Source organism: Cloeon dipterum, chromosome 1, assembly GCF_949628265.1.
Source record: "Cloeon dipterum chromosome 1, ieCloDipt1.1, whole genome shotgun sequence".
Classification (NCBI taxonomy): Eukaryota; Metazoa; Arthropoda; class Insecta; order Ephemeroptera; family Baetidae; genus Cloeon; species Cloeon dipterum.
In genome coordinates this window covers 38,390,537-38,405,935 of record NC_088786.1, presented here as the reverse complement: position 1 = coordinate 38,405,935, position 15,399 = coordinate 38,390,537, and the positions used below count along the sequence as shown (strand labels likewise).

Sequence of the window (15,399 nt, the reverse complement as noted above, 5' to 3'; positions counted from 1 at the left end):
AATTTTTACGCCCTTTCTCGTCAATAACTTAAATATTGTCTACAATTATGGGCGGTTTCCTTTAATTGAGTGTTTTTTATGCTGATTTTTAGGTATTTTCTAGACAGTGATGACGAGAAAAATTTCAGGGTTATCAGTATTATAATTTTTTTATATTACAAAAAACTCATTAACAGATTCCATAAAGCAAAATGAGAGAAATAACAAACAGTAGAACTCCTCCAATAAACTCAGTTCCACGAAACGCATTATTTTGATTAGTGCTTTCGCATTTTTATGAATTTTTCCTTGTCTTTTCACAACATATAATTTAAATTAATTACCCTCAGATCACATTTAATTACAATAAGCGATAATATTACAATAATTTTGGTTACAGATTAATTTATTTTGCCCCTTTCCCGCCTTCTCATCACGACATGGGTCACGAATCCTTCTCGTCGGCCTCTTCTGCTTTTTGTATGGAGCCAAACTGCGTCGAAATCTGCACCAACTCTCGCAAATTCTAAAAAAACACTCAATTAAAATAAAAATCAATTTAATCATCTAAAAATAAGTACCCTGTTTTCCGTGATGAGCCTGGCGACCAGCTCTTCGTCCCGATTTGCGTCCTCCTCGTCCAGTTTGAGGGCGTGCTGCATCACGGCTGCCATTTCGGATATTTTGTCCGCTTGGTCCACGGTTTTCTGTGTTAGTTGGCTGTTGGACATTTTTTCAAAGTCGACGTGCGAGTTTCTGATGAGCTGCGAGACGTGCTGTCTGTACTTGGACATGATCAGCTCGAGGGCGTTCTGGTGCTCCTCGAGCAGGGCGCGCAGCTCGCGGTTCTCCTGCTGCAGCTCGCGCAGCTGCCGGTTCTCCTGCTGGATGCTGGCCACCAAGGCCCTCTGCGGCCGCGTCCCCGAGATCTCGCTCAGGTCGCACAGCTCCTCTTGGTACTGAGAACGGGGAATCAGTGAGGAATTTATTTTTTTATCGAAGAGAACGTATGGTTCAAACCTGTTTCATGGCGTCGATTTGCTTGAAAACGCTCTGCGACTGGGACAGCAGCTCGTCGGCGGCCGAATCGTGCTCCTTCAGCCGACAAGCCAGCCGCTTCGCATCCTGCAGGATTTCCTGTATGGTGATGGACATCTGAAAATTAGACGGGCGGCTCTAATTGATTGCGAAGGACGATTTTTAGCGTAGGCTCAAAAGAGAGAGGCCTCAATGTATGTAAACACAGAAATTCGTAAATAAATCGGTTGAAAGGCCGAGACTGGAGGAAATTATGTACAATTTTAACGAATTCGCCGAAAATTCAGGGTCGGCATACCGTGGAATCAAGCTAATTTCGGTCGAAAATCACGAATCAAAACACATGAAGAGCAGCGACGATTTATTTTGGTTCTCCAGATGATGTGTGGGAATGGGAATGGGCATTCAAACAATACCGGTAACACTCCTTAAGAACGGTTATTTTTGCCATTACAACAAGTAGTAGTCATTATTTGTGAAACCGGTTAAACAAAATGTCTGGCTATTATACCGGTTTCTCTCACCGCACCGCCTGGGCACCGCCCACCGCTGTTTCTGTTGTTGACACCCGGTCAAAGATGGCGCTGGCAAAACAGCTGAGTTTTCAAATTGCGAGATGGCTGCCAAAACTATGAGAAGATTTTAATTAATGCGTCGATTTTGTGCAAAATAATGCCGAATGTGCGGTTCATTGCGCTTGAATGCGATTTGAGTGCGATGAGTGCGGTACAGAGCTCCTAAAGTGCGCGTTAGCATGGTGAGTTGGGCCGGCGGGGCCGAATACCGGCCGGGTGACACCGATTCGTCGGTTTGTCGCGGCTTTGCTGACAATTCGCGTGTGTTTCAGGGCACCAACATCTCCCAGTTGGAGAGGGACATTGGTTCGGATCAATTTCCCCCTAACGAACACTACTTCGGCCTTGTCAACGTGAGTTCAAAACACACACCCTGCGACCGAGTGTCTTAATTAATTTTGTTTGTTTGTTTGTTTGCAGTTCGGCAATACCTGCTACTGCAATTCGGTGCTGCAAGCGTTGTACTTCTGCAAGCCCTTTCGGGACAAGGTCCTCGAGTACAAGGCGCGCAATAAACGTCCCAAGGAGACCCTACTCACCTGCCTAGCCGACCTCTTCCACAGCATCGCCACCCAGAAGAAAAAGGTCGGGTCCATAGCGCCCAAAAAATTCATCGCTCGTCTGCGAAAAGAAAAAGGTTTGAATCGTCCAGGTCGCCATGTTTTGTTTTAACTAATTAATTTGTCCGGTCTGCAGAGGAGTTTGACAACTACATGCAGCAAGATGCGCACGAGTTCCTCAACTTCCTGATCAATCACATAAGTGAGATCATTCTTGGTGAGATTTAAAATTTAAATTTCGACCTGATTTTGATATAAAACAAATTTTGCAGCCGAGAGGAATCAGCAGGGCAAGGGCAAAAGCCAGTTGACTGCCGAAACTCCAAACTCACAGCCTGAGCCGACATGGGTGCACGAGATATTCCAAGGTATTATGACTAGTGAAACTCGCTGCTTGAACTGTGAAACTGTAAGTTGGATTTGATTTATTTTAATTTTAAAAATTCTAACGGAGGAAATTGCAGGTGAGCAGCAAGGACGAGCATTTCTTTGACCTGCAAGTAGACGTAGAACAGAATACAAATATAAATCACAGCCTTAGGTGTTTTTCTAACACTGAGATTCTGTGCAGTGATAACAAATTCAAATGTGATAACTGCCGCAGTTATCAGGAAGCACAGGTTCGTCCTAAACTGAAATACCTCCTTGAATAATCCTAAAATTTTAATTCTTTTTTAGAAATGGATGCGAGTCAAAAAGTTTCCTATGATCCTAGCTTTGCACCTAAAACGGTTTAAATACGTAGAGCAGTACAACAGGCACATCAAAGTCTCTCATCGAGTAGTTTTCCCCTTCGAATTAAGACTCTATGACACAGTGAGTGTGACAATAAAGTGTTTGGACGCGATTGCCGAGCAGTAAATGTAGCCAATTCCGCAGAGCGAGGACACGGCGAACCCTCCGGAGCGGCCGTACGACCTGGTAGCGGTCGTCATCCACTGCGGCAGCGGACCCAACCGGGGCCACTACATCAGCATAGTCAAAAGTCACAGCTTCTGGCTGCTCTTCGATGACGACATGGTCGACGTAAGCGCAAACTCCATCTTGCATTAATAATTCCTCTAGAAAATCGCTTGATCTCTGTCCGTGCCGCGAAAATTTGGCCCATCAGACGCCCCGCCCACTTTTATCTCTCTCCGTGTCAGCTGATGTGGGGTGAAGTTTGTACCTAGAGAGGTCTACCCCATGGAGCTAACTTCCCTCCGATGAGTGGGCTTTGTTTAGGGATTTAAAAGTGGGCGAGGTGAACGATTGGCCAAATTTCCGCGCCAAGAATGTGATGGTTTATCGAATTATAATCACAGAAACACTTCTTTTAAGCCGATTTAATAGTGTTCAAAGCCGCCAACAGATGGCGCCACTGTGTTCATTCAATTTTAAGGCACTTCCGCTGCAATTTCAGACCCAAAAGAATGCACAGCGGCAGGATTTGAGTCTCAAATTGCAGCGGAAGTGCCTCAAAATTGAAAGAACGCAGTGGCGCCATCTGATCGTGGGCCTTCGAACACAACAACAGCAGCAAGAATTCTTTGCCTACAAAATTCTCGAATTCGCAAGTCAGCAGTTCCCGCGGTTGCCTAGCAACAGAACAACAGCGTAAAATTATATTGTAAATTGTGCGTTTTGCGGCAGCCAATCAGCGTCGAGTCTTTAAGAGCATAGAATTCTTGCTGTTTTCTGCTAATTTGCGCCTTTTTAATCTTAATGTGCGTGAAACCGAAATTTTGGGCGCTGAAACAGCTGCAGAGGGGGCGTAACCGATAGAATACAATAAGGCAGCGCACCACGCCCCCCTACGAGTTGTGAGCCGTCCAATCTTGCCTGCCGTGTCCGCGCCTCCATATTGTATTCTCTCGGTTACGCCCCCCTCTCTGGCTACAGATTTCCGCTGTTTCTTGAGGGGGCGTAACCGAGGGAATACAATATGGCGGCGCGGAGAATGCACTGCTCGCTTCTCGTAGGGGGCGTGGTGTGCCGCCGTCTTGTATTCCCTTGGTTACGCCCCCTCTTTGGCTGTTTCAATGCCGATTATTTTGGTTTCACGCAGATAAATAAATCGGCCAAAAATTCTAGCATTTATTAATACCAAAAATTCGTTTTTTAATCAAAGAGTACTGGATTTCCTTGTTAATAATTCATTTTCGGCCCTAGTGCGCATGTTTATTAAAAATGGCGTCATTCAGGGTCCTCAAATCTTTTGTGCTGCGGAAAACTGGAAGCTTTGGGACAATTTTCTCCGGAATTTCTGATTTTTGGACCCTGATTGACGCCATTTAATTGCTTAGAAATTTCGCTAATGATGGAATGAATTTTATTTTACCAGAAAATCGACGCAGCCACGATCGAAGACTTCTACGGTCTGACGTCGGACATCCAAAAGTCGTCCGAGACCGGCTACATTCTTTTCTACCAGTCAAGGGAGTGCTCCTCGTAGTGCACGAACCGCGCGAGTGTTGAATTCTTCTCAACTGTGATTGTGTTACACGGCAACTTTTGGAAATACTTGTTTCGTTTTTATTCTTTCGTAATTATTATATAGCTCACCTTGTAAATTGTACATACTGCGATTCCGATTATTATTATCACACATGGAAAAAAATATTGTTCTCCTCCTTGTTATCGTTGTAGTAGCTGGATACTACAGTTTTAATAAATTGCTGAATAACTGATCGAGTACGTAATAAATTTTCACAGCTTCTTTCCGTTGGCGTTAGCAATAAAATAAAAATATTCCCTTGTTAAAAATCTTGAGTTTTCTTTAAACCTCATAATTATTGGTTTAAATATAATAAATTAAAGGAAACTCGTAGAAAGTTACATAATAAAGTATTTTATTAACTTAGGCAATGAACTCGTATGGGATGGGCGCCAACATAACAGGCTCGACCTTGCCGCTGACAATGTGTGCTTTCCTCGGAGGAGCAGGCTGCAACAAACCAAACGAAAATATTCATTAAATCCCTTATTTATAATTATATTATTTAAAAAATTACCTGTCTCTTGAGCAGGGCCATGGTGCCCTTTTCCTTGGCCTCCTTACGCTTGAGTTCGTTCTCCTTGACGCGCCTCAAGAAGTCCTCTCGGCACTTGGAGTGCTTCACGTGCTCAATGCGGATGTTAATTCTGAGAATTCAACCAATAAACATCCTTTCTAGGGTTTTAATAAAAATTAATTACCTCTTGGGAATGATTCTGCCGCGCACCCTCTTGTTGACAATGACGCCGAGGGCGTGTTGGGTGACGTTGTAAACACGGCCGGTCTTTCCGTGGTAGATTTTGTAGGGCATGCCCTTCTGCACGGCTCCGTGACCCTGAGAAATTAATTATATAAACTCCTTTAAACCGGTGTATGTAAAAACGCTCACCTTAATGTCGACGATGTCTCCGACCTTGTAAACCTTGAGGTATGTGGACAGGGGGATGACGCCGTGCTTCCTGAAGGGCCGCGAGAACATGTCGCGGGTGCCCCGCCTGTATCCCTTGGAGTTGGTCATCTTTGCGAGCTGGAAATGCGAAATATGAGTCGGGCGAGTTGCGAGTGTCACACATGGAGCGGCGGCCGGGCGACACGTGGATCGCGGCTCGACGTAAATAAAAAGGTTCCGAGCCGATTTCGGCCCTTCCTTGACTCGAATTACGTACTCAAATACTCAAAGGGTCGGAAAATTTGGTATTTAGGGGCGGATGTGCACTAAATCTGCGGGAAAACGGGGAAAATACGGCAATGTTTTACCTGGCGGAGTTAACAAAGCTCACGGCTGTGATGGAGGAAGAGGAAACAAAACAAAAGAGCGCTGTTAACACTACCAACTTGATAAACTTTTACTTTATTTATTTTCTTTCTGTATATGGTGAAATTGAACAGAATTTCAGTTTGAACTAACTTATTTAAAAGGATTTTATGTTCTAATATTTATTTTTAGGATTTCATGCAAGACAAATCTTTAAAAGAATTAATTATTTAGTTTCTCGTTATGAGTTTTGGTTGGTACTTCTCTTTGTATCATTTTTTAAATGGGAGTGGCGCCCTGGAGGATTTGGAGAAGTAACAGAACTCAACTGCAGCTCTCAAGTGGATTATTATGGAGAAATAACGAGAATTAATTTGAATTTTTGACTAAAATTAGCCAATGACCATTATATTTTATTAGTAACACAACCAAATCGGGATCAAGTGACGGTTTTATTGCTTAAAACAACGGTTATTTTGACGAAGAATTTTTTAAAGCCCCTGTTATGATACAAAAAAAATTGGAATGGAGACGTGTTCGTGTTCACGAGACTGTAATCTGTACAAAAGTGACCTATCGTGACCTGAGTGCATATTCTGTGATAAGACCATTTTGACATTGGCCAAAGCAAAAATGAGCAGCGAACAGAGATAAAAAGTCATTCACTCGCCAGCTCTCTTTAACCATCGCTGCTTTTTTAGCGCAGGTAATGCAATTTTCGTGGCAACAAGCCGCCGAGATGAATTAGTAACGACGAATTTCCTCCATTTATTTCCAGAAATGTTGAAGATGTTGGTCCCAGCGAGATTTGTATTCCATACCCTATGCATCACGCAGTCACTAGCTCAAATACGTAAGTAAAAAAACGCGGTTTGGCCGCGAAATATTAGGCGGCGGCGTGATTTTGAATTTTTTTTTCATTGGAAGCAATTTAGAAATTTATTAATTTTGAGTGTGTGGACATTAAAACCATTAATAAACATTTATTTGAGAAATAAAATTGACTTCTTGTTAAAAGCAGTTTTAAAATTTAAAATTTTAATTCTGCGCAAAGATGGCTGCCATTGGCGTTTTTTTAAAGGAATTTTATCTGAATAATGGTCTCAGCCACGAGTTTTAAAGCAGCTGACCATTTTTACTGAAGGCTGACAATAATTTAAACGTTGAGTTTATTTTTTAATGATTTTTTTCGATTTTTTCAAAGGAAAAAAATTAGGAAATTGTTTATTTTGAGTATGTGGCGAATACAAACCATAAATAACCAGTTATTTGAGCACTTAAAATAAAATTGACAAGTTTAGAGCAGTTTAAAAATTTTATTACTGCACAAAGATGGCTGCCATTGGCGTTTTTAAAGGAATAGAGGTCTCAGCCGCGAGATTTAAGGCAACGGCTGCCCACGTGACCCAAAATTTGCCGGCTGGAGACCTTTTTGACACATTTAATTGTTCCCTGCAGCACAATCACTGCAATCTCCGCCGAGGATGGTGAAGCAGCCGCCGACGGACGAGATCCTCTTCCACGAGGCCGTTCGCCAGAGTGATCAGGACAAGCCGATTACAATCGAGTGCGAGGCCGAGGGAGTGCCGGCTCTCAAGTAAGCAGAAAATAATGCTCTCAACTCGCCCGTTGGACGATTTTTGCTAAATACAAAAAATAATTTTATTCATTTCAGATACCGGTGGATAAAGAACGGAAAGCCATTTGATTGGCGAAACTACGATGACAGAATTTCGCAAGAGCCTGGTCGAGGCACGTTGAACATCACGGTCCCTAGACACGAGGACGTAGGTGAGTGTAATATTTTGAATCTGATAGTTTTATTGCTCGTCTGAAAATTTCAGCTGGCCGTTAGAGAACCTTCAAAATTAAAATACCCAAAATTAAGTTAATTTATTCGAGAATCATCTCAGAAAAATTATTTGTAACAAAGCGAGAAGCGACAGCGGGAAATGCGTGCCACGCCCCCTCTTTTGGCCAATCAGATGGTTTTTGTCAGTTTTTTTCCGAAATTCCCATGGCTTGACCATGTTTTCTCACACGATTTGGAATCCTCTGATCGAGTTCTATCTGAAAGTGTGAGTTTTACTTCCGGGAAATCCGAAATTTAATAAAAAATCGCGAATGCAAAATTCCTTAGCGAATTCTCCATTTAAAACAATGGCTATTTCTGAAAAATTTACACCGCTATACCTAATGATTTTTTTTAAACTGAACCTAATCTGAATGCGTCTTTAAATGTTAACTCTGTCTGACAGGCCAGTACCAATGCTTTGCGACGAACGAGTACGGAACCGCGACTTCAAACTCCGTGTTCGTGCACAAAAGCGTAGAGCTTGAAAATTTCAAGACTGAAGCAGACAACGAACCTCAAAATTACGACACAAACGAAGGCGAACCCTACGGTCTCAGGTGCGACACTCCTGACGGCTGGCCGAAATCCAGCGTGTACTGGCTGATTCAGACTCCGGAAGGCGACAAGAGCATCAACAGCTCGCGCATCACACTCGATCCGGAAGGAAGCCTCTGGTTCTCGAGTGTCTCCGAGGAGGATGCGAGCGTCAACTCGAGCTATGCGTGTTCTACGAATGAGCGCAAGATTATTGGAAAGAGGGTGAAGCTGAATGTGTTGGCCAACTCCGCGTCGCAGAATCGCCACGAACCCATCCGGCAGTATGTGACGAGGAAGAATGAATGGGCTTATTTGGGCAAGAAGGCTGAACTCTATTGTATTTTCGGTGGAACGTAAGTAGAACAAATAATTAGTAAAGCGTATTCAAAAACAGATTTCCCAGTTTCGGAAAAAAAATTATTCCGGCGGTTGTTTAAGTATTCCGGTTCCGTGGGAAAAACTGGATTCCGGTTACCAGTTTCGCCGGTCTCTGGTCTCACAAAAACCTGCTTTTTCCAAAACTATAGTGCATCGCAAAAACTCTGTTTTTTTCGCGTTTTTTCGCAATTTTTCGCAAACGTTACGAATTCTTTATATATTTTAGCAGTTTTTCCTGCGTGTATTTTAGCTAGGGGGTTGAAGGGCTGGAGAGTTAGCACCCCTTAAACCCTTCAGGTGTTTAGGGTAGGTTTAGATGTGTCCAATGGTGGGTAGTTTTTGCAATTCTGATAATTAGAACCCGAGATTTGGAGTTATTAAAACATAAACAAAAAACTTCAAAAATCCCAAATTTTTCGCCTTTTTCGTATTTTACAAACTCCAAATCTCGGGTTCTAACCATTAGAATGGCCAAAACTACCCATTAATAGACACATCTTAAACTACCCTAAAGAGCTTAAGTGTTTTAGGGGTGCCAACTCTCCACCCCTTTCAACCCCCTCGCAAAAGGTATTGCAGAAAAATGTTCTCAGAAGCATTTTTCCGCGGGTTTTAAATTATTCTGGCAATTAGTGGGTGGGGGTAAACACCTCCTAAGCCCATTAGATGACAAAGGGAGGTTGAGAGGAATCAAATGGTATGCAATTTTCGGAATTCTGGTGGTTAAAACCCAAGATTTAGAGTTATTAGCAAAAAAACAAAAATCACAATTTTGTCGATTTTGTCGTATTTTGCAAACTCCTAATCTCGAGTTCTAATTATCAGAATTCCTAAAACCACCCACCATTAGACACATCTCAACCTACCCTAAACACCTGAAGGGTTTAAGGGGTGATAGCCATCCACCCCTTCAACCCCCTTGCTAAAATACACGCAGGAAAAATGTACTCAGAAACAATTTTTCGCAGAGTTTTTAAATATTTCGCAATTAGTGGGTGGAAGCAGGCAACCCCTAAGCACTTTGGTTGGTTATTGGAGGTCAAGACGAGGCTAATGGTGGGTAATTTTTGATGATGAGAACCTTTTAGATTTGGAGGTGCAAAGAACCCCAAAAAAACGTCCTATTTTTAACAGTGGAAAATCTCAAAAACTAAAAATAACACACATCTGGAATTTAAGAAATTTTTATATGCTTTTTTTCTGCGGGGCATAATTATTATTGAAAAAGGAAAACCCGGAATTTTTTGGTATATATGTTAAAAATCTTGTCCTGTCCTGTTCCGGTTCCATATGTGAAAAACCGGATTCTGGTTTTCTGTCTTAGTGATACGCTTTATTTTATCAAAAAAATCCACGCAACCACATTTAAAAATTCATTAAAGGCCTGTTCCTGAAATCCAATGGAAGAAGAATGGAATTCCTATCCCACGTGGTGGCACCAATCACGTGACCATGAGAAACTACGGCAAGAGTTTGTTCATAGATCGTGTGATTGCTGATGACGAAGGTCACTACAGCTGTGAAGCGTCCAATGGCGTTGGCTCCGCGAAGAGTTATTCCATTGGGCTAACAGTTTTCGGTAAAATGGCATTAAAGACCGTCTTTGACCAAGTTTCTGAGCACACCAATCGATTCCTGAGGGTCGAATTAGGCAAATTGGATATTTTTTTCGACTAAAAAGGCTAGCGCAACGCGCGAACCATTTTCCCGCCAAAATATTTGAACATGGCTGGATCTGACGAAGAAGTCATTCGTACAGGCGGTCTCTCTGCAAGTGTGCTCAAACCAGCTCTAGCGCATGCGCAGCTCTCGCATTCATAATATTGTTTTGGCGGGAAAAAAGTTCGCACGTCGAGTTGGACTTTTTGGTCTGAAAAAAGATCCACTTTACCTAATTCGACCCTCAGGAATCGATTGGTGGGCTCAGAAACTGTCTATATAATTTCAAATTCGTATATATTATTATATTAGCCGCCCCGTACTTCACTGTCGAGCCTGAAATAGTGAATGCTGCCGAGGACGAACGGGTCGAATTCAGTTGCGTCGCCAAAGGTGTGCCAGAGCCTCAGATCAAATGGATGTACAACGGAATGCCCATAGAACAAGCCCCACTAAACGCCCGTCGTAGAATCCAGACAAACAAAATCATCATTGACCGCCTGAATAAGAATGACACTGGCAATTATGGCTGCAACGCTACAAACAGATTTGGATATGTCTACAAAGACGTCTACGTCAATGTCCTAGGTATACTAGTTTATTCGCTGTTTTATTCGCTAAATAAAACAGCGGGGGCCAGATGTGCGATAAAATTGGATCGCACTGCGCAGATCAAAGATGGCGTCTGAACGTGGGAAACAAAAAGCTCTCTTTGGATTGCCATACGAGTGTCAAGAATTTGTTTTTACGATCCAAAAGACACGATTAGTGCAAGTTATGCAAATTATGTTTTATTTTTGTTTGTTTTATTGTTTATTCTTGCCATTATGTCACGATATATTGACCAAAACTTGCTTCACGTGACCGTTTTTTCGCGCCATACTCCACCAGACGCCATATCTGCGCGTTGCACGAATCTAGCCCCCGCTGGCCTAAAAAAAATTCAAATAATTTCAATTGTCGCCCTGTAATGATCCATATATGTTATGTCCTCTATGTTTTATAATAGCTCTTGCGCCTGAATTCACTGATATATTTTATTTGACGGTCTCTGTCGTCGACGAGGCTGCGACCCTCAAATGCCTTGTGTTTGGTGCTCCCAAACCTCTTGTCAAATGGATCAGGTTGGGTAAAGAACTGACTAATGATAGAAGGTACAGGATCGAATCAAACGGTGACCTGATTATCAAGTAAGTTACGCGCCCTCTTGGTTTTTTGATGAGTTTAGTAATGAATTTTCCTAATCAGAAAAGCCAACTTTTCGGATTCTGGTGAATACACTTGCCACGCTACCAACAGGTTTGGAAGTAACGAAGGTCATGTCAAACTGAAAGTTTTGGAGGAAGGAAGATTGTGAGATGGACGGCTGTTAGGTAAGCCGCGGTTGGAGGCCACCGGCGTTAACCCTCTGCGATTGTAATTTGGAAATTAAAACCTTGTTATATTTAATAAAAATTCAACGTGTTTAATCGCATGTTTCACATCATTAGATAGCAGCCAGAAGTTTTAATTTTATTAATCAAATCGCTCGATCGTCGTAAAAATTGCTGGTTAATTCAAATGTGTATACAAATAATTAACCATGAAATAAGAAATTAAACCTATTTTAAAGTATCGCGATAAATTTTGACTAATCTTCCCGTAACAAACACAAACTCATTTTCAAATTTCTGATGGGTAAACGCCTAACTACGCCATAGTTCAATCTGCAAGTGCTAAATTAATAATTATTTTAAAAATAAAGCCGCGCAGCATGAAAATCGGAGTTCTTTTATCACGTGCGTACGGGTTTCAATAATTTAATCTATAAAAAAGTGACCCTAAATCACCCCTGCGCGCGTGAGGACTTTTTTTGTGTGCAATCAACAAACTTTTACCATTTCCCTTGAATGTGATAAGAACAATTTGACATTAGGTCAAGCTGGCAAAACAAAAATGAGCAGTGAACAGCGCGATAAAGTCACACTCGCCGCGCTCCACACACTCATTTTAATTTTCGTGGCAAGAAGCCGCAGAGATGAATTTTCTCCATCTCTATTTCCAGAAATTAACGTTGAAGATGTGGGTGCCAGCGAGCTTTGTATTTTTTACCCTGTGCATCACGCAGTCGCTAGCTCAACCGACCGTTGAAGACGTGCCAAATCCGCCATATCTGAAAGGCATCAGGTGCAAAGAGTTTGAGGCTACAATTGAATGGGAGTCGAAAGGTGACAACAAAACCCCCAACTTACGGTACACTATTCAATACAACACGAGCTTCACCCCGGACTCATGGGACATTGCTGCCGAGAATGTTTCCGCATCGGAATCATCTTATAGGGTAAAGCTGGATTTTATTGCATAAAGACCGTCTTTGATGAAGTTATGAGCACACCAATCGATTCCTGAAGGTCCAATTAGGTAATGTGGATATTTTATCCGACCAGAAAGTCCAACGCAACGTGCGAACCTTTTTTTCCCGCCAAACAATATGAATGCGAGAGCTGCGCATGCGTGAGAGCTAGACACCGAGGTCATTATTCCTACAGGCGGTCTCTCTGTAAGTGCTCAAACCTGCTCTGACGCATGCGCAGTTCCCGCATTCATATTGTTTTGGCGGGAAAAAGTTCGCACGTCGCGCTGGACATTTTGGTCGGAAAAAAACATCCATTTTACCGGATTCGGCCCTCAAGAATCGATTGGAGTGTTCAGAATATTCATCAAAGACAGTCTTTAAGCACTTAATTTAACCGCATTTCATTGAAAACCAGGTCCCATTGAGTCCGTGGTCAAACTACACCTTCCGTGTAATTGCCTGGAACAAAATCGGACAATCTCTACCCTCTGCGGTCTCCGGAGTCTGCTCCACAGAGCCTGATGTACCTGCGAAAAATCCCGAAATCGTTGAAGCACAGGGAGACAAGCCTGACAATATGGTGATCTCGTGGAAGCCAATGCCGGAAATAGAGCATAACGCACCGAGATTCCAATACCTCGTCATGTGGAAGCGTGCAATTGAAGGCGCAGATTGGCACGGCAAATTAATATCAGATTGGAAGGTTGACAGAATCACGGTTCCCGACCTGCCTGCCTACCAGCCATACAAGATCATGGTCTTGGCCATCAACGAAAATGGCAAAGCTAACGTGGCTACGCAGGAAATCACGGGCTATTCAGGAAACCCAAGTAGGATTATTTTTCATTTCACGCAACGAAACAATTATATTTATAAATTGCTTTTCCCAGATTCACTTCCAACTCCAAGGGATTTAACCATTACTGTGATTGACAGCAAAACTGGTTTGATTCGTTGGGAAACGGCAACCGATGAAAGCGTGATCAGCCAATTCAAAGGCTACAAGGTATTTACAGAATTCCAGCGGGGGCCAGATTCGTGCGATGCGCATGGCGTCCGTTGGAGTCACGGTCACGTGAACCAAGTTTTGGTCAATATTGTGACATAATTTGCATTACTTGTACTAATTGGATCGTAAAACCAAACTCTTGACACTCCAAAGAGTTTCCCACATTCAGACGCCATCTTGGATCTGCGCAATGCGAACCAATTTTATCGCACATCTGGCCCCCGCTGTATAATTCCTTTTATTCCTTTCTATAGACCCATGAAATTGTTTTGTAGATCCAAACATGGACTGACGAGGAGGGCATGGAGAACATGCGAGAAATGTTCTCCTCCAATGACAGCAGCCGCGCACTGATCAACAAATTCGTTCCATTCTCGAAAAATTATGCCAGAATCGTTGCTTACACTGATTTCTTCGATGGACCACCCAGCGAGACCATTTCCTTCAACACACCGGAAGGAATTCCTGAAGCTGTGCCGTCTCTTCAGGCCCATCCACTTGGCTCGACGGCCTTCCTCCTCAAGTGGCAAAAACCATTGCAAACCAATGGAGTCTTGACCGGCTATAAAATTTACTACGAGGATATCAACAGCACCAAAATCGAACCTTTATTTCAACGAAGGGAAATCGAAGATCCCAATCAACTTCATGCCAAATTGGCCGGTTTGAAACCAAACACCAAGTTCAGAATCACAATCAGAGCCGCAACACAAGCTGGTGAAGGAAATGAATTCTTTATTGAAACGAGGACGTTGCCGCCCATGGCCAAGAAACCGGACGTGCCTGAATTTACATGGAAGAATGAAGCGCCCGTCAATGGATTGGCCAATGTTAGAGTGCAATGGCTTCCGAATGTCCAGGGTTACTCAGGATCGTACTTCCAAGTGATGTACAAGCTCCGCGGCGAATCCGTCTTTGAAATCTCGAAACCAGAGTTGGAAGAAGATTACATAATTTTGAGGGGGCTCAACCGTGGTGCAACATACAAAATGAAAATGTTGGCTGTCGATGGTGACTACCACACCGAGAGCAACATTCAGGATGTTGAGACTTAAAGCGCGATGGTCCAATTATTACAACACATTAAAGTGGGCGGAGCAAGAGATCTGCCAAATTTCCGCGATCGTGCACGTTTGCATGTGCAGTTTTACAATCAAATTTTCTTTTAAAATTTGCCACATATCTGCTGGCTTTTCCGTTTAATATGTCTTTGTCTGCTGTACACTTTAGATGACTAATAAAGATTTAATTAATTGACCAGTTGCATAAACCCTTAGTTATTGAAGCCGCCAACAGATGGCGCAACCACAGACTTTCTTAAAAAATTTGTTTTAAGCGGTTTTAAGGCACTTCCGCTGCGATTTCAGACTCAATCTAGCTATTTTGCTTTTTTTATTAATTTGCTTTTTTTTTGACGTGCTGAAAACGAAAATCGGTTCAGCCATTCGCCGTAGAAACGTTGGAAAAGATATTTTTATTTCAAAAAATAGTTAAAAACCTGCTCAATGTGATAAAATTCCCCGGATTTGAAAATAAAATTCCCGTTTCTTGAAGAGAACACCTGGAGAATTGAGATTATAAGGACCGAACAGCTGGCAACGCTAGCCCCCATGCTCGCCAGCGCCACCAAGCACTCCAAGCAGCTGACTAGAACTAGAAGTGTGTTTATGTTTCCCGTCGCGATCAAACGGTCGTGTGCGTGCTCGCTGTTCTGAAATAAAAATTCTCAATTCCAACAAAATT

General features: G+C 42.6%; 4 protein-coding genes across 5 annotated transcripts; 2 read left to right on the top strand and 2 right to left on the bottom strand.

Annotated features, from left to right (window-relative positions):
* Positions 1-130: 130 nt before the first annotated feature.
* On the bottom strand, positions 131-1,416 carry Fgop2 (Fibroblast growth factor receptor 1 oncogene partner 2). The gene is made up of 4 exons (XM_065476539.1): positions 1,316-1,416; positions 1,000-1,134; positions 561-938; positions 131-505 (listed from the first exon to the last, which is right to left on the bottom strand). The coding sequence occupies exons 2-4, from the start codon at positions 1,132-1,134 to the stop codon at positions 425-427; spliced, it is 594 nt and encodes a 197-aa protein (XP_065332611.1). The 5' UTR covers positions 1,316-1,416; the 3' UTR covers positions 131-424.
* A 182-nt stretch (positions 1,417-1,598) lies between these two features.
* Positions 1,599-4,897, top strand: Usp12-46 (Ubiquitin-specific protease 12/46). Of its 2 annotated transcripts, none has more exons than XM_065496709.1 (9): positions 1,599-1,774; positions 1,865-1,945; positions 2,013-2,229; positions 2,289-2,369; positions 2,425-2,561; positions 2,617-2,772; positions 2,831-2,968; positions 3,032-3,178; positions 4,476-4,897. In XM_065496709.1, the coding sequence occupies exons 1-9, from the start codon at positions 1,772-1,774 to the stop codon at positions 4,584-4,586; spliced, it is 1,071 nt and encodes a 356-aa protein (XP_065352781.1). In that variant the 5' UTR covers positions 1,599-1,771; the 3' UTR covers positions 4,587-4,897. The 2 variants fall into 2 exon arrangements, with proteins under 2 accessions (XP_065352781.1, XP_065352780.1); XM_065496708.1 differs by having other exon boundaries at positions 1,602-1,774; positions 3,020-3,178.
* A 69-nt stretch (positions 4,898-4,966) lies between these two features.
* On the bottom strand, positions 4,967-5,941 carry RpL21 (ribosomal protein L21). Its single transcript, XM_065496711.1, has 5 exons — positions 5,886-5,941; positions 5,518-5,655; positions 5,330-5,463; positions 5,146-5,275; positions 4,967-5,078 (listed from the first exon to the last, which is right to left on the bottom strand). The coding sequence occupies exons 2-5, from the start codon at positions 5,644-5,646 to the stop codon at positions 4,992-4,994; spliced, it is 480 nt and encodes a 159-aa protein (XP_065352783.1). The 5' UTR covers positions 5,647-5,655; positions 5,886-5,941; the 3' UTR covers positions 4,967-4,991.
* Positions 5,942-6,480: 539 nt separating this feature from the next.
* LOC135942884 (neuroglian-like) lies at positions 6,481-14,918 on the top strand. The gene is made up of 13 exons (XM_065489228.1): positions 6,481-6,589; positions 6,662-6,736; positions 7,342-7,480; positions 7,559-7,674; positions 8,142-8,628; positions 10,036-10,232; positions 10,625-10,900; positions 11,322-11,502; positions 11,561-11,665; positions 12,311-12,632; positions 13,063-13,477; positions 13,538-13,653; positions 13,932-14,918. Exons 2-13 carry the CDS (start codon positions 6,664-6,666, stop codon positions 14,709-14,711), a joined length of 3,207 nt encoding a protein of 1,068 aa, XP_065345300.1. The 5' UTR covers positions 6,481-6,589; positions 6,662-6,663; the 3' UTR covers positions 14,712-14,918.
* The last annotated feature ends 481 nt before the right edge of the window (positions 14,919-15,399 follow it).

Coding starts and splice junctions, on each gene's coding strand:
- Fgop2 (XM_065476539.1), bottom strand. CDS start 1,134: ATGTCCATCACCATACAGGAAATCCTGCAGGATGCGAAGCGGCTGGCT. Junction 939..999: donor AAATCGACGCCATGAAACAG/GTTTGAACCATA, acceptor CCCCGTTCTCAG/TACCAAGAGGAGCTGTGCGA. Junction 506..560: donor GGCTCATCACGGAAAACAGG/GTACTTATTTTT, acceptor GTGTTTTTTTAG/AATTTGCGAGAGTTGGTGCA.
- Usp12-46 (XM_065496708.1), top strand. Junction 2,562..2,616: donor GCTGCTTGAACTGTGAAACT/GTAAGTTGGATT, acceptor AGGAAATTGCAG/GTGAGCAGCAAGGACGAGCA. Junction 3,179..4,475: donor TCGATGACGACATGGTCGAC/GTAAGCGCAAAC, acceptor TTATTTTACCAG/AAAATCGACGCAGCCACGAT.
- RpL21 (XM_065496711.1), bottom strand. CDS start 5,646: ATGACCAACTCCAAGGGATACAGGCGGGGCACCCGCGACATGTTCTCG. Junction 5,276..5,329: donor GGCAGAATCATTCCCAAGAG/GTAATTAATTTT, acceptor TTGAATTCTCAG/AATTAACATCCGCATTGAGC. Junction 5,079..5,145: donor TGGCCCTGCTCAAGAGACAG/GTAATTTTTTAA, acceptor GGTTTGTTGCAG/CCTGCTCCTCCGAGGAAAGC.
- LOC135942884 (XM_065489228.1), top strand. CDS start 6,664: ATGTTGAAGATGTTGGTCCCAGCGAGATTTGTATTCCATACCCTATGC. Junction 7,675..8,141: donor CCCTAGACACGAGGACGTAG/GTGAGTGTAATA, acceptor TCTGTCTGACAG/GCCAGTACCAATGCTTTGCG. Junction 12,633..13,062: donor CATCGGAATCATCTTATAGG/GTAAAGCTGGAT, acceptor ATTGAAAACCAG/GTCCCATTGAGTCCGTGGTC.